The sequence below is a fragment of the Anser brachyrhynchus genome (genome assembly GCF_964034855.1).
Source record: "Anser brachyrhynchus genome assembly, chromosome: 3".
Classification (NCBI taxonomy): Eukaryota; Metazoa; Chordata; class Aves; order Anseriformes; family Anatidae; genus Anser; species Anser brachyrhynchus.
This window is the reverse complement of record NC_137696.1, coordinates 113060734-113081659: the sequence shown is the minus strand read 5'-3', so window position 1 is coordinate 113081659 and position 20926 is coordinate 113060734. Positions and strand designations below refer to the sequence as shown.

The 20926-nt window shown below is 35.4% G+C and overlaps 1 protein-coding gene across 3 annotated transcripts in view; it reads left to right on the top strand.

Annotated features, from left to right (window-relative positions):
* The window catches only part of NBAS (NBAS subunit of NRZ tethering complex), a 185828-nt gene that overhangs the window by 120213 nt on the left and 44689 nt on the right, over nt 1–20926 (top strand). For all 3 annotated transcript variants that reach the window (XM_080583780.1, XM_080583781.1, XM_080583782.1), the window contains exons 45-48: nt 1924–2142; nt 2394–2596; nt 11728–11817; nt 14865–15060. In XM_080583780.1, the coding sequence (XP_080439906.1) occupies nt 1924–2142; nt 2394–2596; nt 11728–11817; nt 14865–15060 (708 nt within the window). The remainder of the gene's footprint in view (nt 1–1923; nt 2143–2393; nt 2597–11727; nt 11818–14864; nt 15061–20926) is intronic.

Here is a 20926-nt window from a genome sequence, read left to right as displayed (position 1 = left end):
ATGTGGGTGGTGAAACACTGGAGCAGGTTGCCACAGAACTTATGGATGCCTCATCATTGCAAACGTCATCATTGCAATTATTTAATGTCAGGTTTGGTGGGGTTTTGAGCAACCTGGTCTAGTGGAGGGTATCCCTGCCCATGGCAGGGGGGTTGGAACTAGATGATCCTTAAGGTGTCTTCCAACCCAAACCATATGATTTTATGATATCCTTTGTATTTACTCTGTTAATACTGGCAAGATTTCCTTAGTTCTTCCCAAAATGTCCTCCCATTTTGCTTTTAGTATTAAATAGCAGTAGATAATTGCTGTGGTTTACAGCAACAGCACTAAAACATGAGAGCAACCCCTACATTTTTCACCATGTATTTTTAGCGAAAAGTAATATGCATGCATATATAAAAGCTGTAAAACATTCCACTCGCTATTCTTTGTAAAGCTTTCTATGGCTTTACAAGTAGATAAGTCTAATTCATGATGTAAATATCAAATTGACTTTCTTAAAAAGAATGTTTATAGCAGCTTAATTTTCCTCTTTTTATGGTAAATCAGCCTCTTTCTTATTCAATACCATACAGATTCAAGCTTTGTTTTCTATTTATTGTGTAATTTGACTTGAAAATTGAAGTTGTTTGCATGTCTTTGTCCAGTATACCAGTAATTAAAACAGCTGATGTTAAAGTATCTAATGCTGTGGGTATGGGCAGAGGAAAGAAAGTATATTGCAAGCATCTTTAAAATGGTACTTGAAATTAAAAATTGGCAAAGTATACATGAATTTTAAAAATGATATTTCAGACTTTGTTTTGGACTTCCAGCTGAGGCTCCTGGGTTAAGAACACAGCAGTCTGCTGCATGTGTTGTCTGTATGAAGAGTATTTCTATCTGTATCTGTTCTCAAAGTACTCCTGGTTTCTGGAAGCTTAGAAAACTATAATCATTGCCTGGCTTCTGTTCTAAAATACTCAGTTCCATTCTGACACACAGGAATGACCCCTTCATGCCTGATGGAGGCATAGTGGGAGACTTCATTCAGTGTGTGTATAACTCTGTATCCAGAAATTCATCTCCATGAGAAGTTTAATGGAAAAAAAAAGACTTTCTTGTTTTGGTTTAATGGCTAGATACATGTAGTTGTAAAGGTCTTTCAAAATAGTAACTTGCTGTTCTGTATAACTTGTGCTTTAAATAAGTCGATTTGAAAGGAGTTTGTGTCTCACTCACATCCAATCTGTTGTAGCCTGCACTTTTTAAAAATTGTGAAACTGTAATACGATTCTTTGAGAGATTGAAAAAGACTTGATAGCTGCAAAATCTTCATTGCAGTAGTAGCATGGTGTAGGTTGTATGTACTGGCAGCGCACCGGTGAAGTAGCTGTGGTAAATGTGCAAGCAGATCAAAGTATACATGGCCTAAGTTGTAGACCTCCAAGCGGTCTTTACTTATGATCATAGTCTTAGAAATACATTTCAAACCATAATCTAAACCTAACAAAACTAACCTTAAGTTAATTTTCAGTGTTTGCGTTTTTCAGTTCATGTTGTAGAATGATCCCCAGACATCTCTTAATACAAAATTAAAAGAAAAAAAAACAACACACCAACAACAAAAACCACCACCCCCAAAAAGTGACAGTCTGCAAAAATCACAAATGTTATTTGTTAAGGAAAGTTTGGTATGTTCTATTGTGAGTCAAATTCAATGTCAATGAATGAAAGGACAACAGAAGAAAGTACATGGAATACTGATTTTTTTTTGAATAAATGACTAATAAGAAATATGGTTGTTTCTCCTAAAATATCTCATGTAGTTTTGTACAATAATGTAGGAAAGTGGAGCTACTTGAACTCTAAGCACTGCTGTAATACAAATAGTAGCATACAGATAATAATAATGATTAAATATTGAGCAATCTTTTTCAGCTGACAGTTGAAGCCAGGATAGAAGTGACTAAGAAGGCTATTATGGCAGTCAAACATCTTTCTGAGAAATCAAGAAAAAAACCTTCCGAGAATGACATGGAAGATGCTGAAAATCCATCTGTTGCTTATGAAAAAACTCTGAATCACTTGCAGCAATCTCTTGCTCATCTGGAAACACTCACTCATAGTTTTATCACTTACTTGAAAAACAGCGAACAGGTAACGGTTACTGATCACATGCTTGTTTTGAGTGTAGCCATAACTAGCAGTGATGCACATCAAACTGCTGTCATATTTTATTAGTGTTTTATAGCTTTGTTTTTGTTGACCTGGTCTTTTAAAATTCTATTCCGTCAGTCTTTTCTGTTTTGTAGTATATATATTATCTTGGTAGAAATAAAGACCCTGAATGAAATGTACCTGTAAATACAGAGTACACTGTTTCATGTTCAAAAATTACCTGTTCACAGGATGTACTACAGAAGTATGGCTATTTATATGATTTGTCAAGATCAGAGAGAGAAAAAATCCATGACCAAGCAGTAACTATGTGTATAGATGGTCAGCCCCTGGACATGATACAACAGTTGATACAAGTTGCTGTTGGAGATCTAGGTCTTTCTCCTAAGGACATTGTTCAATGTGCTATTAAAAAAATTATATGCACTCTAAGGTAAGTCTACTACATCTACTACAACCATTGAATCCCCCCCCCCTTTTTTTTTTTAAAATATATATATGTTGAGCACTTGCTTGCTTTGATTGTCTGGATTTTACAGAAGATTGGGCAGTGAGAAGAACTGAGTTCTTATGCTCTTGCTGACCTATAATTTTATATTCAGATAAGACAGTTATATTTCTCTGAGTTTGGGAAGCCTGGGCAATCTGAACAAAACAAGCAACATAGCTCATCCTGTTCACTGAAAAGTGCTTTTAAATTTTAAATCTTGGCTTTACAATATTGTTCCATTATGTGTGTGTTTGTACATTTATGATTTTTTGGCAAATTTATGATTGGACATAATTCTTGTTTTAAGAACAACAGAATTAAAAGCATGTTTGTTGGAGATAGTGTGTACATGCTTCTGCAGGTATTTGGGCAGCAGAGGTCTAGCAACAGCTGTTGCCACAACAGCTAATTCTACAGGAAGAAGTACAATTTCCATCTTTTGAATAACTTGCCAGGGTATTTTGGGGAACATTCTATTTTTTCTTTTTTTATAATTTTCAAGCTTTTGAGATGTGTTACTTTAAAATCATGAATATATAGGCCATAAATCTTTGTTCTCTTAAAGAATACTTCTTAAAGTTTTTGCTCTTCTTCTTCCACCTCCCTCTGTATCACATCCAACCCCCAAATTAAACAGCAAGTCGAATTGTTCAATGCTTCCTGCAGCATTTAAAAGCAGCAATGATTAAAAAGCAAACAAAACACACAATTAGCTGACTTCCTGGACAGAAACAGATTTCTGATGTGAGGAAGGACATTTATTTGATCAACTTTTTCAGTGTTGACACTTACTGTTTATTGCTGCTGATAGTGCCATCACAGAGGCATTCCCTGCCAGAAGTAAGGCTTTATTTCTGTCTTTTTCTAGAATTCACAGTTCCAAAACCTCAGCAATTGTCCTTTCCACTGTATTACATAAACCAAACCAATCTGTTCATACAACTCCAGCAAGCTGAGTCATCTCTTATTTTAAATATATAGAGAAAATGCAAAATAACTAATTTCCATACAGTTTATAGTTACGCATCCTTGAATAATTCTGTTGAGATGTTGGTGAGACCTGAATGATACAAAGGAAGATGAAATAAGTTGATGGTGGCCATCTTAATCTCATTATCAGAGAGTTCAGAGTTTATGTTAACTTCTCTACAATGATCTTTTAGTTGCATGATTCTTTGTAGTGTGGCTTCTGAATTCTAACGCTTATGAGAAAGAATCTGTAGAACTACTGTAATCATGGTATGTTTCTTCAGTACTTGTCATATCTTAAGGAAGGAAGGAAGATTCCTGCATTGAAGAGTATACTGCCTGTTGGGTTAGCAGCAGCCTCTATTTAATGTATGTAATGTCTTTTAGCCCAGAAGGGATGTTGCTTTCATTGACGAGTCTGAGGCTGAAACCATTTTAATGTAACTGGCATTTGGGAGAATGTAATGTCTCTGGGAATATAGGGCTGTTAAAAATACATGTGTGTGAGCATAGTAAGAATATGGACATAAGTGAGGGAAAGAAAAGCATGTTTATTGAAAAGCTGTTCAGTGAAATAAGGTGCTTTTTGTTCATCGTGTTTAATGCTCAGTCCTAGCTGAGCTTGCCATTTGTAATACCTCCTGTGGTTTGGTAAGAGATTTGGCAGCTTTCATAGCCATGGTGACTACAAAATTCTTTTGGCACATAACGTGAGACTTAAGTTAGTATGTCTTTTGATGTTCAACCTTTGTCCTACCACAGTGTAAGGCACTATCCTAAGGATAGGTTATTTGTTAGGACAGTGAAGTAATAGGGAATGTGGTTTGCGGGCTCAAATGACAATCTACAAGGTGAGTGTACATTGATAACAGTTTGTTAGGATTGAATAAGCCTGTGAAGATGCCCTTATTCTTTAGCAAGGTTTAGGGTATTTGAAAGTCCCTGAATTTTTGTAGCCACTTAGGAACAACCTGTCGTTTTTCCTGTCAAGGAGTTAGCAGCGTTCAGCCCTATGACTTAACGTGACTGAATCAGAGTGTCTTTCTGGATGTTTTCTGACATAATTTAACCAAAGAGTATGTTCAGTCTCCATTGCTGTTGGACTAGAGCTGAGATGTGAAATTCTGAAGGAAGCAAACAGAGAATGAAGTTCTAGGGTTTTACATCTATATCATTATTCATGTTGCCAGGAAAAAAATAGAGCACAAGTGGTTTTTTTTTTTTTTTGTGTGTGTGTGTGAGGTGGTGTTTTTTGTTTTTTCATCATTGTTGACAGAATACCAATCAGCTCTTAAAAATCTTTTTTTTTGGTTATGTTCTTTCTCCTTCAGAGCAACATAAAAATACTCACTCTCTGTGTGTTTTTTTTTTTGTTCTTCTGTAGTCCATTGACAGTAATTCATCAGGGATTTTTATTTGTAGGCGCTGTCTTGGATTTGATGTTGCAGAGTGCTACCTCTGCCTGGCTGTGTCTTTGATGTACTGAATATTCTAAGTGAAAGACCACTGTATTGATGACCTAATGTGATCAGTGGAAAACTTTTTTTTTTTTTTTTGAGGGGGAGTAGGGGTGGGGGATAGGGGAGAAGGTAATTTTATATCATAAGTGACCAGTTATTTCTCACTTTACTATTTATCTAGAACTCTCTTCTGAAATATTTCTGTTCCAAAGAGATGTATGCAACACAGACTAAAGAGCATTCAACTGTTAGATGGCTGTTAAACTCTATCGCTTTTAAGACCAGCTTTTGCAATTTGATTTTTTTTTGCATGTGGAAAAATGCATGTGGAAAAATTACACGTGGGTAGGATGATCTGAATGCACATACCAGAAACAAATATAGCATGGGAAATAATCTATAGCTCTACCTATTTTTTTCCTTAGTGATTATGTGTATAATCAGATTGAAGAGCCACAGATAAAAAGAAGGCAGCCCGTCAAAGCATTTGCAGCCCTCTTTGACAGAAAATGAATGTCTCCTCTCACCCAGTTTGAGTGTTCATAGCATCCTCAGTGATGGTAGAGTTTTCTACATAGCAACATCAGTAGCGTTGTCTTTCTTGTCTGGACATGTCCATTTGGTGAGGAATAATTTGGCTTTAGATAATCAAGGTCCTGATGTTCCTGTCTGGAATAATACATCTGGACTGTGTGTTACATCTGGATATAAAGTCTATTTAATTCAACTGTAGTGATTCTCATTGATATGCAGACTAGGATGGACCTCTTGAATTTCTCCTTTTTACTCTTCTCAATACTAATGTATTTGCTTTTTATATGCATTGCAAAGCTGGAATGTCTGAAAATTTATTTAGTAAAGTTTTTGCATATAGACCACAACCGATAACTCCTAATCAGTACTTAAAGAATGGAAAACCATTAAACCATTAAAGAATGGAAAACGTATCCCTCCAGTGGAAAAAAATGGAAAGGCAGAGGAATTACTTGGAGGCCTCAGAAGAACTCAAAAATTCACAACTTTCCTCTGGTGTGTGATGTGCATTCTTTTGACAAGTATTCTTCTTTATAAATACAAACTGATGTTAAAAAAAAATATGTTATAAAACAAGATGCCCCAGTTAATTTACTTTTCTCTGTGCAACAGGATGAGAGGAAAGTCATGTGGTAGGTAGTAATCATATAATGAAGTATGGAAAGTTTGCCTACTGCAGTGGTAAAAAGCATAAGGTAAAATCCAATGTAGAATAAAAATACTTGAAATAATATCATCCCTCTTATGAAATTCAGCAAGGTGATAATATTATAAGGTAGAGTCTCTTTAAATATAGCGAGCATTTAAAAGAAAGGTTGTGACTTATCTCTTAAGGCTGCTGGCTTTGATGCCGTTGCTGTGAATGAAATTGGATGCATCTCTATCCTATGCTCAGATATTAGCTTTCTAGCTAGACCATAACACAAATCAAAACGCATTAACCACAACATTTTTGTGCAACACTTTAACTTCAGGGTTCATGGGCAAAAAGATATGTTTAAAGAAAAAGTCTTGCCTGTGAACCTGGAAAGCTGAATTATTCTTCAGTAATTGTAACATTTCAAGGGAAAACTCTTCTTTTTTTTTTTTTCCTGAGCTTTGATATGTTATACAGTGCAGTTATTTTATGTAGTAGTTTTACAAGAAATTCCTTCGACAATTAACATTCAGAGTGGTGCTTGTAGGGTTATAACACTGAACTGGAGTTTCCCTGGATTTTCCGTAGCTATGGTGACAGGGAATGTAATTAAAGTACTGTGACCATAAATGAAGTAGGCCTGTGTGGATGTGAAAAAATGTGGTAGTGCCTGTAATTTACCTGAAACTTAAGCAGAGACACACCACTTCTCTGACTGAAAATATGCATCCTTCCTTCCAGTTTCATAACTACAACCCCCCTTCAAACACAGTGAAATATCTTCTGTTATTAAAGTATTGACTGACTACTGCAGAAGATTCTTCAAGAAAATGTTGCCTTTGTGAAAGATTAAATTACTTTTTGTCTTCGTGCTGGGTTCTGCACCTGGGATGGAGTAATGCCAGACATGGGTACAGACTGGAGGAGAGCTCAGCAGAAGGGGATCTGGGGGTGCTGGTCAGCAGGAGGCTCAACAGGAGCCAGTGGTGTGCCCTGACAGCCAAGAGGACAAGCTGCATTTTGGGCTGCATCAAACACCATCACAGCCAGCCGGTCAAAAGAGGTGATTCTCCTCCTGTGTTTAGCGTTGGTGCAGCCTCACCTCATTGCTGTCTGCAGCTTCCTGAGGTGGGGAGGCAGAGAGGGAGGTGCCGGTCACCTCTCCCTGGTAACCAATGATAGGACGTAAGGGAATGGCACAAAGCTGTGCCAGGGGAGGCTTGGGCTGGACATTAGGAGAATTTCTTTACCATGAGGGTGGTCAAACACTGGAACAGGCTTTCTGGAGAGGTGGCTGATGTCCCATGCCTGTTGGTATTCCAGTGTCATTTGGACAGTGCCCTCAATAGCACACTTAAATTTATGGTTAGCCCTGAAGAGGTCAGGCAGTTGGACTAGATGATACTTGAAGGTCCCTTCCAACTGAACTATTCTATTCTATTCATTTTTCAATAGTGTACAATATTACAGGCTTAACATCTCTCATACCTTCTCAGAAACAGTAACTCTTGTTAAATATAACATAGTTATTTGTCTAACCATGTAATTTCAGACACAGTATTGTCCAGTTCTGTTAACTGCTTTTATCTTCCTTGATTCTGTAATTTTAGTGCACAAAATTTCAAGTAGAAAATCTTGCATTGGTATGTATAAAATCTCTCTAACAAAGCATATCTGAAAACTTTGTATGAGGACTGTATTTTGCACTTTCTTGTTTGCCTATGGAAAAAGCTACTGTCAACAGAAATGAGTTCTTCAAAAGAAATCATGGGATTTGAAGAAGGTTTTGGTAATGCTGGTAGTCTAATTAGACTTATCTAAGATTCAGTTTATTCAATGACCAAGATCACTCATGTTGTGTATTGGAAACTTTCCATGATCCATGACTTTAGGAATGTTCATGGATGATGACGAGAAGTTCTGTATCGTGAGTGAGGATCTTCTACTTAAGAGTCTATGTAGTCAGGGAAGACAGTTTATCTATTGAAGACGTTATGGCCTCCTTCGTTTGAAACTCTTAAATGTCTTATCTTAGGTGCTCAGATGGATTTTGTGTTTCGTGAAATATTTCGTGAAGTATTCACCAGGCAATGAGCAGGACAGGTTTGGTGGAAATTTTGAATTTGTATTTAATAGACTGAGCACCTAACTTAGGAAGAAAGCAGATTTTTCACCATCTCATCCCATTTGAGCAGGGGTTCTTCGGGGAAATCTAGCAACTTGGTATCTTAAAATTTGATAATAATTCTGACAGAAATGACTGACATTATGGCTTCTTTTCCCCGGCTTGGAATGATAACACCAACAATGTATTACTTGCTTATTTTCCTGATATTTAAAGGAAACACAAAATAGAGAAAAATAAGGCTGGAGAAAGAAAAGGATTATCAAGTATTTATGATGAATAGTATAATTAGGTTAAAAGACTTAGATGGATTTAATTTATTCTCCTTTCAAGCATTCTTTGTACTTTGTTGCATTTGAAGAACTTGATTAAATATGCATCACTTTTTCTGAAACTGAACTGAAATCAAAATAAGCCGTTATCAGTGTAATTACACCAGGCTTATACCTAGGAGTTTTGAGGTCAATGCTGAATCGTATGTTGTTTAAAACATGCATCAAGTAGCGTATAATCTGTATAAAAAATAATCCTTCATTAATTATATTTGATTCTGTTAGTAGCTGTTAATTTTAAATCATTAAGAACAAAACAAACTTGACACAATATTTGTCTCGTGGGCTGTAATCTCTCTTTAGTTTCTGTAACAATTCTTGGGAACTTCTTGGGAAGTACAGGCAATACTAAGCTTTAAAAAAGTGCTAGCTTTAATTTCTTTTACATGCATTTTTAGTATAGATAGCTCTAATTTACTGCTTGAGATTTGCCTCTTTTTCTTTTCTTCTCCTTGCCTCCCTCTCGGTAGAATAGTAACTGTCCGTGGATGACAAACTCTAAACTTTGAGTAAATGTTAATGTATCTATCATACCCAGGATATGGCTTCACAGCTGTATTGTCTGAAACAGAGTGGTTTTGTGTTTTCAGAAATGTCCATCAGCTTTTATGTATATGTTTCTCTTTACCCACGTTTTTCGAAGTGCTCAGAATCTGGTTGCCGTAGGAGCTACAGACTCTCATGTCTAATTAGAGATTAAGGGCTTTTGTAAAGCAAGTGCTAGGACTGTTCAGAATCAGTCTGCAAAATTGAAGAAACACAGAAGCTAAGGTTTGCTGGTCCATTCATATGAAATTTACATGGGTACATTAAATATAATTTTGAGTAAGTACAACTACTAAGATCTCCATGTCCCGTCCCTATCTGCAGCCTTATTTATGTTCTGTTTCAGATAACTATCATTCTCTTCTTAGTATGTAAGGTTTATAAACATTCCTCTAGTTTTCTTTAGATACGCAATATTCACGTGCTTTATTGATGTCCTTTTATTACAAACTTACTAAAAAAAAAGGAACAAAATAATACAGAAAAGTTTAAAGCTGGCCTTTAGAGAGGACATTAATGAAGTGACTTTATCTCTGGTCACTCTGGGAATATATTGTAAATTTTCTTGGCTTTTTTATTTTAAAACAAATTTGAAACCACCTTTTAATGCATGTAGCTACTTGCAATGAATGGTTACTTTAATACTGCTGTTCCTTCTATAATTTCCACATATGCGCAGTGCTGTGCACACTTGTGCATTTAAATGTAGAAGGTTTTGTTTGTTTCATTTTATGGAGCATTCTGATCTGTTGTGTCTCCTCTGTGGAAAAATACAAACTTTTCTGAGACTGAAATATTTGACATTTTCCCTCTTTGGGAATCTGGAATCCTGGATGTTTCTTTACTATAAACTATAATCTGATTACTTCCAAATATTCTGAAGATGTCTTTAAAAATATATGGATTTGAACTTAACATTTCTAAAATTTTCTGAACTACCATGTGACAGTATTGGTATTAACAACAGTACTTCTGTGATAATCCCATCCAAGTAACAATATTTTTTGAGAAAAAGACTGGTGTTAAGAGCTTTGTAGTCTTACTTCATACTTACGAGTGTGTTATAATAACACAAAACGAGTGGTAAGGTAAAATGAGGTTTAGATTTCATCGTGCAACAAATTATCTGGTATCTGTTCTGAATGGAGTCACGTGTTTTTTAATCTAGTGCTGTTCGCTGAAGTGCTTGGTCATCTGTTAAGTTTAAAAACAAGTATTAAATGCAGGAAGACATTAAAGGTTTTAAGAATTAAGTTTGTATGCCATACAGTATAATCATTTCTAGGCAAAATATTTACCTTTCTGAAATAATAAATGAGAAAACTAAAAACTCATAACTCTTGACACAAAATCTGTGAAGTACTGCAGGTTTTTTTACCCATTACAGTCAGCTACAGAGTATATTTTTGCTTTAAACAACAATCAACAGACTTTGGACTTTTTTTTTTAAGAGATATAGTAAGAGGCTGACATTTTTAGTAGCAGGATAGCTTTGATATGCTGATGAACAGTAGAGAAAATACACCTTATCTCTGGGTTTTTGAGTCATCCTTAGTAAACTGACTTTGGAACTATTTGCTTGCCTTTCTCCACTTCAATGCAGCATTGACAAGCTCTTAAAATAGGCAAAACTGTTGTTTTTCTAGTTCAGTACAGTCATCATTGCTACTGAAGTGAAGCATGAAGAGACACTGTAATTTATTGGCATGCCAGTGTAAAATCTCTTCCTCTCTCAGCACTGAGTTGGATCTCAAATTTGTTTCCCTGAAAATGTTAGCAGAAAAAAAATCACTTCCATTGCATTAGTAGTGAAGCTACATTCTCCTATCAGGATGATTTTTTACAATACTTATTTTCACCATGGAAGAACATTATAGAGTAACTGGAACATCTCATGGGCAGTATGATTCACGCTCTTCTATTCCTACCCATGCGCAATAAGGTAGCCATGGAGCAGCATCCTATTCTTCCCCTTTCCCACACACTGTTCTCGACCACGCATTCTCTCCTTTTTCCTTTTGTTGCTTCTGATAAGCATGAATCAGCAGAAAGGATTCTTTTGACATCAGGTTACAATCAAGTTGGTTTGTTTAAACCAATAATGGTACAGTAAGAGGTTATTTGGAAAGAAAAGATTTTGATGCTTGTGTGTAACCTGTCATTTGTTTACTTATTATTGATGAGATCTTTAAGACAGTAAGTGTGTGTTTTGCTAGGCTAATTTGTGTTAGAAATGTTAAATTTTAACTCTGTTTTCTTTCCAATTTCACTGATGTCTTTTAGTATTTGTCTTTCCCACTTTTCTCTTGTTACTCCCTGCATTGCTTTGGCACAAAAATAAGGGTACTAATCAAGCAGGGAAAGCAGAAAACTTCCATAATTGCTGAACAATTTATATGTATCCTACAGTTGTACAGATTTAGATCCAATGTTAGGGACTTTTTATGGTGAATTTTGTCTTATTTTAACAGAACAAATGGCAGTTCTTCTATGTCAGTGAAAGATCCACTTGGAATCCTAGAAGGCATCGTTTCTGCAGTGCATGCAAGTGTTGAAAAAGGGTAAGAACTTACTGTACGGATTCTTTGGTTAGGCTTTGAAAGATACTTCTCATGAAAGCCTTGAAGGTACAATACCGAATATGGATCTTTTTTTTTTTTCATGAATGTATATAATGTGTTTGCACTTTATTTCCTAGGATTTTATTTGGAACAGGCTATCACTTACAAGGTTCAAAACCTGAGGCCTGACAGAAGCTTTTACTTGATCATTTGGAAGAAAGCAACTCTCTGAACATAAAAATTACATAACTATGTATTATGATGATTTGAGGAAAAGATATTTCTGCTCTGACTATACTAGAAGTAGAGTACTTAGTTGTTTTTGTTTCAGTTTATTATATACCTTGCAAATAACATTGACTCACTTTAAATATCTGAATTTAGATATCAAACTTACCAATATTTGTAGCGTATAGTTCAGAAATAATTTCATAAATGCTCATCCTTATTTTTAAATTCTCTTTTATGGATGCCCTTATTTCAGTTCATATAAAGGTCTGTCTTACTGATGTACTTTCCATTGCATTTCTGTAAAAGGCAAGGAAGAAAAAAAAATCAACTTCCTTTCCAGCTGTACAAACTAAGAACTTGTATATAATAATAATAATTAAAAAAATAAATCTCCATGCTCTCTAGTAGCCAACAAAAGCAATTAAATTATAGTGTGGAGGTTCCTTCACTGGCATTATATAGGCATGGGATGCTGAAGTAGATTAATGTCAAAATCTACAATAAATCTCATTTACAGTATTATAAGGTAGAATGGGAGAATCGGTAATATTTTATTCCAAGGTGCACTTGCTGGAGTCTTTAGATGTGTACTTCATCAACACGTAACTGTTAAAACAATAACCTGGAGCGAAAATCAATGTGATCACAAGTTGTTTACATTCTGTTTTAAGTTGTTCTTACTTATCTTAAACTTCAGCTATTCAACTTACAAAATATAAATCTTCCCCTAAGGAAAACATGTATAAGTATCAGGTGTGAGGTCTGCAAAACTCTAGAAATATTCAAACAGTTCCTCTTAATTTACAGTTTGGATTTTAACTTCTAATTTACAGTTTGAATGCCACCTGTTTAGCTGAGGCATGTCTAATTTAGCTGAAGTTCTGCACTGAACAACATAATTCAGACAATATAAAAACTAAATAAAATTGAAATCCTTGCAATCTGAAAATCTAAGCTGTCAATGTTTATTATTTCAGAGCTGCAAGACAGGTTAAATTGGTATTTTCTGTCTGATATTACTTTCCCATCTGTCTTGTTAAGACAAATAAGAGAACATTAGTTATAAATCACACTCCACCTGGAACCACTTTCTTGATTTCAAATAAATAAATAAATAAGCTTTACTTTGAAATACTACTGAAAAAATATCAGAATTGCATTTACTGATTTGTTACATGGTAGTTTAGAGCCAGTAAAGTACAGAACACGTTATTCTGTCTGCAACTAGCTGGTTGGTTGAGTTCATGGTAAACTGTATGCTTTAAATACTCTCACATGGTTAGGATGTGTTCAGTATAATACACTTTTTAAAATTAAAAATTCTATTAATAGCTTTTTTATTTCTCAAAGTCAGGAAAATAACAAATTATTATTTTTTCTTTTAACACTTTTTCTTACCTTCTAGGAGTTATGGCATTTTGTAATCATTATCATGTTAGGACATAAAGTAATCCACTTTGCTAAAGATGATGATATAGGAAAATAAACAAGAAATAGCTAGACCCACAGGAGACTCTAATTTGTGTATATGGAAAGTAAAAAAGGGATATGTAAGAAAAGAAAGAATACAGGGCAATTTGAGCATTGGATACAAAAAAAAAGTCATACCTGAAAAGCAAGCAGTCAGGCTGGTTTTACATAAGGTCAGATGGTGTGCAGGTATAGACACTGATCAGGACCAGTCACAATAAAACAACTTTTATTTTTAAATGCTTGTTGTGGTTTAACCCGGCTGGCAGCTAAGCACCACACAGCCGTTTGCTCACCCTCCCCCCTCCCTCTCTGGGATGGGGGAGAGAAACGGGAAAGTGAAGCCGGTGAGTTGAGATAAAGACAGGTTATTAAGACAGGAATATAATAATAACAATAATAATAATAGTGATAATGATAATACTATTAATAATAATAATGTGTAAGAAACAAGTGATGCACAATGCAATTGCTCACCACCCGCTGACCGATGCCCAGCCTATCCCCGAGCAGCCGGCCCCCCACCCCGGCCAGCCACCCCTATATATTGTTTAGCATGACGTCAGATGGTATGGAATACCCCTTTGGCCAGTTTGGGTCAGCTGTCCTGGGTCTGTCCCCTCCCAGCTCCTGCTGCACCCCCAGCCTGCTCGCTGGCAGGACAGAGCGAGAAGCCGAAAAGTCCTTGGCTTGGTGTAAACACTGCTCTGCAACAATTAAAACATCAGCATGTTATCAGCGCTCTTCTCATCCTAATCCAAACCATAGCACCCTACCAGCTACTAGGAGGAAAATTAACTCTGTCCTAACTGGAACCAGGACAATGCTGAAATTTGGCATTATTGTTATAAAATTGGCAGTCAAGGTAGTGTAGGAGACAATACGTTACTGTTTGGATAGATGGAGTTCTATGGTCTTTACGTAGTTACTTGATTTTTTTTTTTTTTTTTTTAAGATTCCTATACCACTTAGTTTCAGGCACCTGGTTTACGAGGGCTGGTTTCTATTCTGTCTCACGAAGGTGAGCTCTTTGAGAGAGAGTGTCCTGCTTCTATGGAGGCATCTGTAGGGCATGATCATACTGCTCATGGTGTTCTCTGTATTTCATATAGAACATATGCCTATTCATAATTCATAAATATATTTCATATTTCATTTTGAGGGATCTCACTTTTGCACAAGTTCATCTGGGTTCTAATTCTGTGTAACACAAGAATGGTTTATGAGTCTTCTGATGAATTCTTTTATATATTGAATGCAGTTGTTAATAACTGTGAAAATACATGTAGGTAATATTTTGATTAGGATTACCAAAGTCTGTTTAACACAGTATTGTTTAATTACAGGGAGAAAGTAGTTTCTTCAGATGACCTCCTGGAGTGGTTGAGACCTTTCTGTGGTGATGACTCTTTACCAGTGAAACCTCGCATCAGAGTATTGCAAATACTGGAGCAAGCTTTCCATCTCAGTGATGAGGATAGCAAGCTGCTTGTGTACTTCAGGACACAAGCTGTTCTCAGAGCGTGCTGGCTTGAAACAAAGGTATTAAAACTGACTGCTGTAAATAATAGCATGAGACTGTTCTTACGCAGGGATTATATGTTGAAATGTGAGTTTGTAGTACGTGGTTGGGATGTCAGTATGAGAACTAATTCTACCTTCCTTTTGAATCAGGTTTCTAATAAATAGCGATTCTTTGAAAAACAGAGTAGTTAATAGAGCCCTCAGCTTTTGTTTGGGATCAGAGGTACATAATACCAAGCTTGATCAAACACTAATGATTTTTCTCTATGGCATGCATTAAATTTTTCAATTTTTAATATTATCATAGAATCTTTTAGGTTGGAAAAGACCTCTAAGATCAAGTCTAACCATTAACCTAGCGCTGCAAAGTCTACCACTAAAACCATGTCCCTAAGCGCCACATTTGCATATTCTTTTTTTTCAGACAATTTTGACACTTTTACTTTCCTTTTTATCTGTTATGACATTATAGTCAGAATTAGAGTGAGAAATACTGGCTGCTGTTTCTTTTTTTCTGGGCTCTTTATGTACTATTCTATGAATGTGTAGTCAGAACATTAGGGACATGCTCAGCTGGAAAGAGTCAATCTTTAGGGAATGCATTTGGTCATAGAGGCTGCTATTGTTTCTTTTAGGAGGTAGAGCACCTAAGGCAGTAGTTTCTTAAAAAAGCTCATACCTTAACCTGTCCAAGTGAGAATTTTAAGTCTTCTTCAGTGTGAAGTCAGGAAAAATAAGGTAAATCATTGTTGAAAAAAGTTGTTCTAATCTGTTTATTATTTGTTCCTCACTCAGAGTGGCAGAGTGCTTCTAGTCCAGACTTCCTATTCTAAGTCAGATTCATTTTCATTCTGAATTAAAAGGCTAGAAAATGCCAAGCTTTGATTTTCTTAAGCATATGTAAAACTTAATCTAAGACTAGGAAGGATCTTACAGTGAAAGTTTTCATAAATGAAACTGCTTGAGTTTATGAAGTAGAACATGGAAATATTAATGAATAACCAAAAAAAAATAAACACTTCTTGTATGCATGAAATTTTTTAAAATGCTACATTTCACAACTCATTTTAGTGAAAGGATTAATATGAAAGTACGTATTACTACAGAGGTTCTACATTTAATCTTCTAGGTACAATGAAAATATACAAAATGCTTATCGGGAAGAAATATTCTTGTCTTTGAAGCTTGTGCTATTTTGAAATAATAAGAGTATCATTTGCTGCACATAGAATTATTACAAATCAGTTAATTTTCATCAGTTTTCTGAATGATTTTTCTATGATTCTATCAATGCCTTTCCCCTTCTATCTCCAATGTTAAAACCTAGTGGAGCTATAATATTTTTAATACTTCCAAAAAATCTTTGCACAAAAGCATTTTATGTTCATTTAAAACAAAAACACTATCTCAATTTTTACTTGCTATACTAAGACCATCCAAGGGAATAATCACCATAATAATCTTAAAGAAAATGCTTATCCCTTGGCTCCTTTAGAAATTACTTTTTCTCTTGCATTCACAATAATATCAGCACTTAACTCCACAACAGCTCTTTGGATGTCTGTGATTGGTTTCTTCATCCTCAGTTTCTTTTGTTGTTAATATACAGTGTCCTGTGTCAAAATTTCTGTTGCCTGCAACCCCCTTTCCTAGTCAAAAGCCTTTCAAATCCAAAATGTTCAACTAGGATATGTTTTAATAAATAAATAAGCAGATAGATAGATAGCCTTCAGACATATCTGTAGAAGAAAAAAATCACCTGTATGTGGTGGAAACCTTGTGAGACTCATTACACTTGTTTGAGAATCATGTAAGATGTAAGATGACTTATTTTTTCCCATAATCTGATAAGTCAAAAATGTGTATAACTTTATAACACAAAGCTTGCATCTGTTTGTTTTTGTTTTGTGATGTTTTAGGAATTACTCAAATGCATTGCATATGCTGACTGACATGTAGCTCACTGCCCTCCAGGACCCCCACGGCCCCCCCAGCAGTGCTGCTTCCATGCTTGTGCTGCATGGGATGGTGCTGTCCCAAGTGCAAGACTTCACATGTATCTTTGCTAAATAGTGCAATTCTTGTGGACCCAATTTTCCAGCCTGCTTAGGTCTCTCCATATTATACGTCAGTAATTTCTAGTTTTTGAAGTGGTGGATTTTCAGAGTATTTCTACTTTTGAGCAGAAAAACACACCTGGTTTTGGTGAAGGAAGCAGCGTGCTGATAATAAGCAGCACCCTGTTAGCTCACAACAAAGAGCAGTTGATCACTTCAACTTCTTTACCTGATAAGTAAGCAAGTATTGCAAGAAGCCACGTAGTAAAAACTGTAACTACTGTGCTAGGTAAGCTCAAACCTTTCAGAGCTAATTATATAAAAATGTGCCATACAATGCTGTAATATAAAATTCTTTGTATATAGTATTTAGCTAAGTTCAGAAATGTTTTTTATAGTGACAGTTACGCTTATACATACTTCTGTAAAAATAATTCTTTTTTCACCCCAGTTCCTGCTACAGAGTGCAATCATAAGAGTCCTGTTGGAACACACCTAAAAATAATTCTCATTTTCTTGTCAGTTCAAGCTAAATTTGATGGATGGGAACCCTTTGTTTTGAGTGAATATCTTGTGCTAGATAACTAATGAGTGATTTAAACAGAACAGTCATATTAGTTTCTCTGTTAGATACCAGTAATTGAAGTTCAGAGCTCTTCACTTATGTCCAAGTAAAAAAAAAAAAGTGATTAACTAAACTTTTTTTTTTTATCTTCTAGTCAGCTGATGTCAAACACTAGTCTAGAAGATGGTGTTAGAAAGGGGAAATGATGACCTTATTTGATTGAATTTGTTCATTCTGTGAATTAACAAACGTGAGACAGAATAATAAGACAGTACATTGCAAGCTGTTTTCTCTGTATTTTTGCTAGATGCATTTCAAAATCCTTCATGATACGAGTAAAACAGTAACACTGCATAATTCAGTAGCTGAATGACTACTGAGAGAGATTTGAATCCCAGCTTTTGGGAAAGCATTAATTAAGTTTCTCATACACAAGTGAGTGCTTCGAGTGTGAGGATATAAAAGCACCCATGTGAAGGGAAGTTGAAGCATGGTTTAAGAGTTCTGTCAAATTGCTGGGTAAATGCAATTTGACCTGTGGTAAACCAGGGTCAAAAGTAGACATACAGAATTACATCTTTCAGAAATGTGCTCAGAGTCCTATGTCATCTGTCTGTTTTGTCTGTTAGGTATCCATTTCTCTAACATCACTACACCTTTGGTAATGTGGTCATCTTTTCTCATCCAGCAAAGCAGTAAAACCCTTTGTCACATTCTGAAGAAAAAAAAAAAAGGAGGTCAGGGGAACAACTGAATGCTATTTTTAGCTAGAGGGATATATTTAAAAGTTTTATTAATGAAGTTTAAGTTGTAAATATTTCAAAAATGGGTTCATGATCTTGCTCTTCCTGACCGTTCTGTCTGTACTCGCTTGGCATTTTTGGCATGCTTCTAGAAGATCCCTCTTTTCCTCTACCATTTCTTCATACAGAAAGGGACACCAAATATTGTGAAGGTTGTATGTGAATTCTTATTGAGTAAAGATAAGTTTAGTGATATTGTGGTGTTCAATTACCAGAAAATGCGTGAAAGCCACCCTCAGAGTGTCTACTAATCCTCTTAGTCAGGCTTTGCATACATCAAAGGGAGACTTAATATTTAATTATGCTGTAGGTGCTGTAAGTAGTGGTCCAACAAATCAATGTGCTGCTGGGAAACAGGCCAGCTCTTACAAAATTAAAAATGTACTTTATGGAAGCAGCTACCTATCAAACGGTCAGAAACACAGCAATTTCCAGTTCTCTAATGATTAGTTAACAAAATTAAAAATTCAGAGGTCCTCATTTTTCAAAGGCTTGAGAGTCTTTAATTCACATTCCAGTAGCATCCTATCCTACCGGAAGGAGGAGGCATGTGTTGTTTTAATACCCTTGATGAATTTTATCTGAGTTCTTCAGGTTCTGTAATTTTCTAGTTAAGTGGTGCATGAAAAATATGGGTCAAAATACTGACTTTTTTTGTACATTAAAAAAGTCTTGGGTGGGAGGTGAGAAAAATGTGGTTTAGAATGTTCATATCAAAGTTTAGCTTTTATCCATCTAAGATGAGAAATGCATTTGTTTTCATATCACGTGTAAAACTCTAGTCTGTAATGACTTGCATCAGTGTCTGATATGTAAAATAACACCAAGCAGGTTACGTGTGTGCATGCTCATTCAGTACAGTGACCAGTTACAGTAACGAGAGGTTTTTTTTCCCCAGAAAGTTGCAGTGGCATTAGCAAAGGTTCTGTAGGTAAACCAAGGGTTAGTTTAAGACAAGAAGTTAGCAATTGTGAAGCTTATATAAGACACATCTTGTCTTTAAAGGATTGTTTAATTATTATGCAAATTGAAAATGTAATTACTATTTGCATACTACTTAAATGCAAATAGCTTTGTCATTTAGAGAAGGTAATCTCATTTAGCCTTTCCCCTCCTATTATGTTTTTTTTTTGTGTGTGTGATCTAGAGGGTACAGAGAGCTGCTGAGGGCTAAACGTTTTTTAAAATTCTTAAGGGATATCTAATACAAATTTGAGATTGTAACTTTAGGACCCTTACTTATTTTATCTGTTATTTTTTAAATTTAACTTTGAAAAATTACTCGATTAATGTGTGTTTGATATGCGCAGCCCCCCCATTTGCAGTTCCTTCATATAGGCCATTTATGTATGTTGCATGCAAACTGTACGTGTCTCAGCAACCTTTGTAATACCTACATTAACATAATGACTTTCTTAGAACTTGTTTATGGTGTTCAAGTCTCCATTGGCTTTTTTGTCCCTCTACCCCAGTGTATGAAAAATATGTTTACATTTTTTTCCATGACTTCATAAAGAAAGGTTTCAATGTGTCACATGATTTTCAGCTTTTACCTATTGCTTGTACTTGTGTCAGCTAGATTGGCGCACAAGTACATGGAAAGCAAAGAGGCAAGAATTCCCAAGTCATTTTGCTTGAGGCATTTATCAGCTTTCTGATAGCAATGACCTGCATTTAGCTTGATCTGGCAAAATACAGGTGAAGGAACAGTATCTGTTTAATCCTCAGCCATTTTTAGTTGTGAAACATGCTTACTTAGAAGAAGGATTTATGGTCCCATCAACTTTGAGATAATTTATTAAGATGATGTTTAGAATTCTAGAGACATTGTTTCTCTACCGGTAATGCATAAAAGTTAGGTTTAAGAAATTAAATGTAAGTTTTAATTAATATTTTAAAACACTAATTTCCATTTCTTGAAGATGCAATTTATCCATATGAAAACATGTAAATTGTATTTTTTTTCTGGAAACATAAACTGCTGTAGTGTGTATGATTGATTAAATACTTTACGATGCAAATGAAAAATTTTCCATTAACTGCACAAGTAAAATGGATAAGACAAAGTGAAGAGAGAAGCAGTATAGCTTGAGTGAACATGACAGTTTCCAATGCAAGCCTTGGGTAGAACGATACTCCATGGCTACTGCGGTTGCTTTAGAGGAAGATAAATGTGCTCTGGAGTGAATTCATGTGGAATATCGCTTTTTGTAATAGGTCTTTTGTAATGAAGGTATAAATGGGGAATGGTTTAAACAATTGCATATTGTGCTTTTATCACAGCTTTAGAAAAATTAAGATCTCACTAGTGAGATATTCAGAGTTATTATGTTGCAAAGAAATGTATGGGTAAACAGTAACACAACCTTAGGTTGTGACTTTCTAAATTTGTGGCATTGGTCATACAGCACTGAGGGCAAGACATACTGGCACTGTAGAAAGATTTTTCTCTTTGTGAT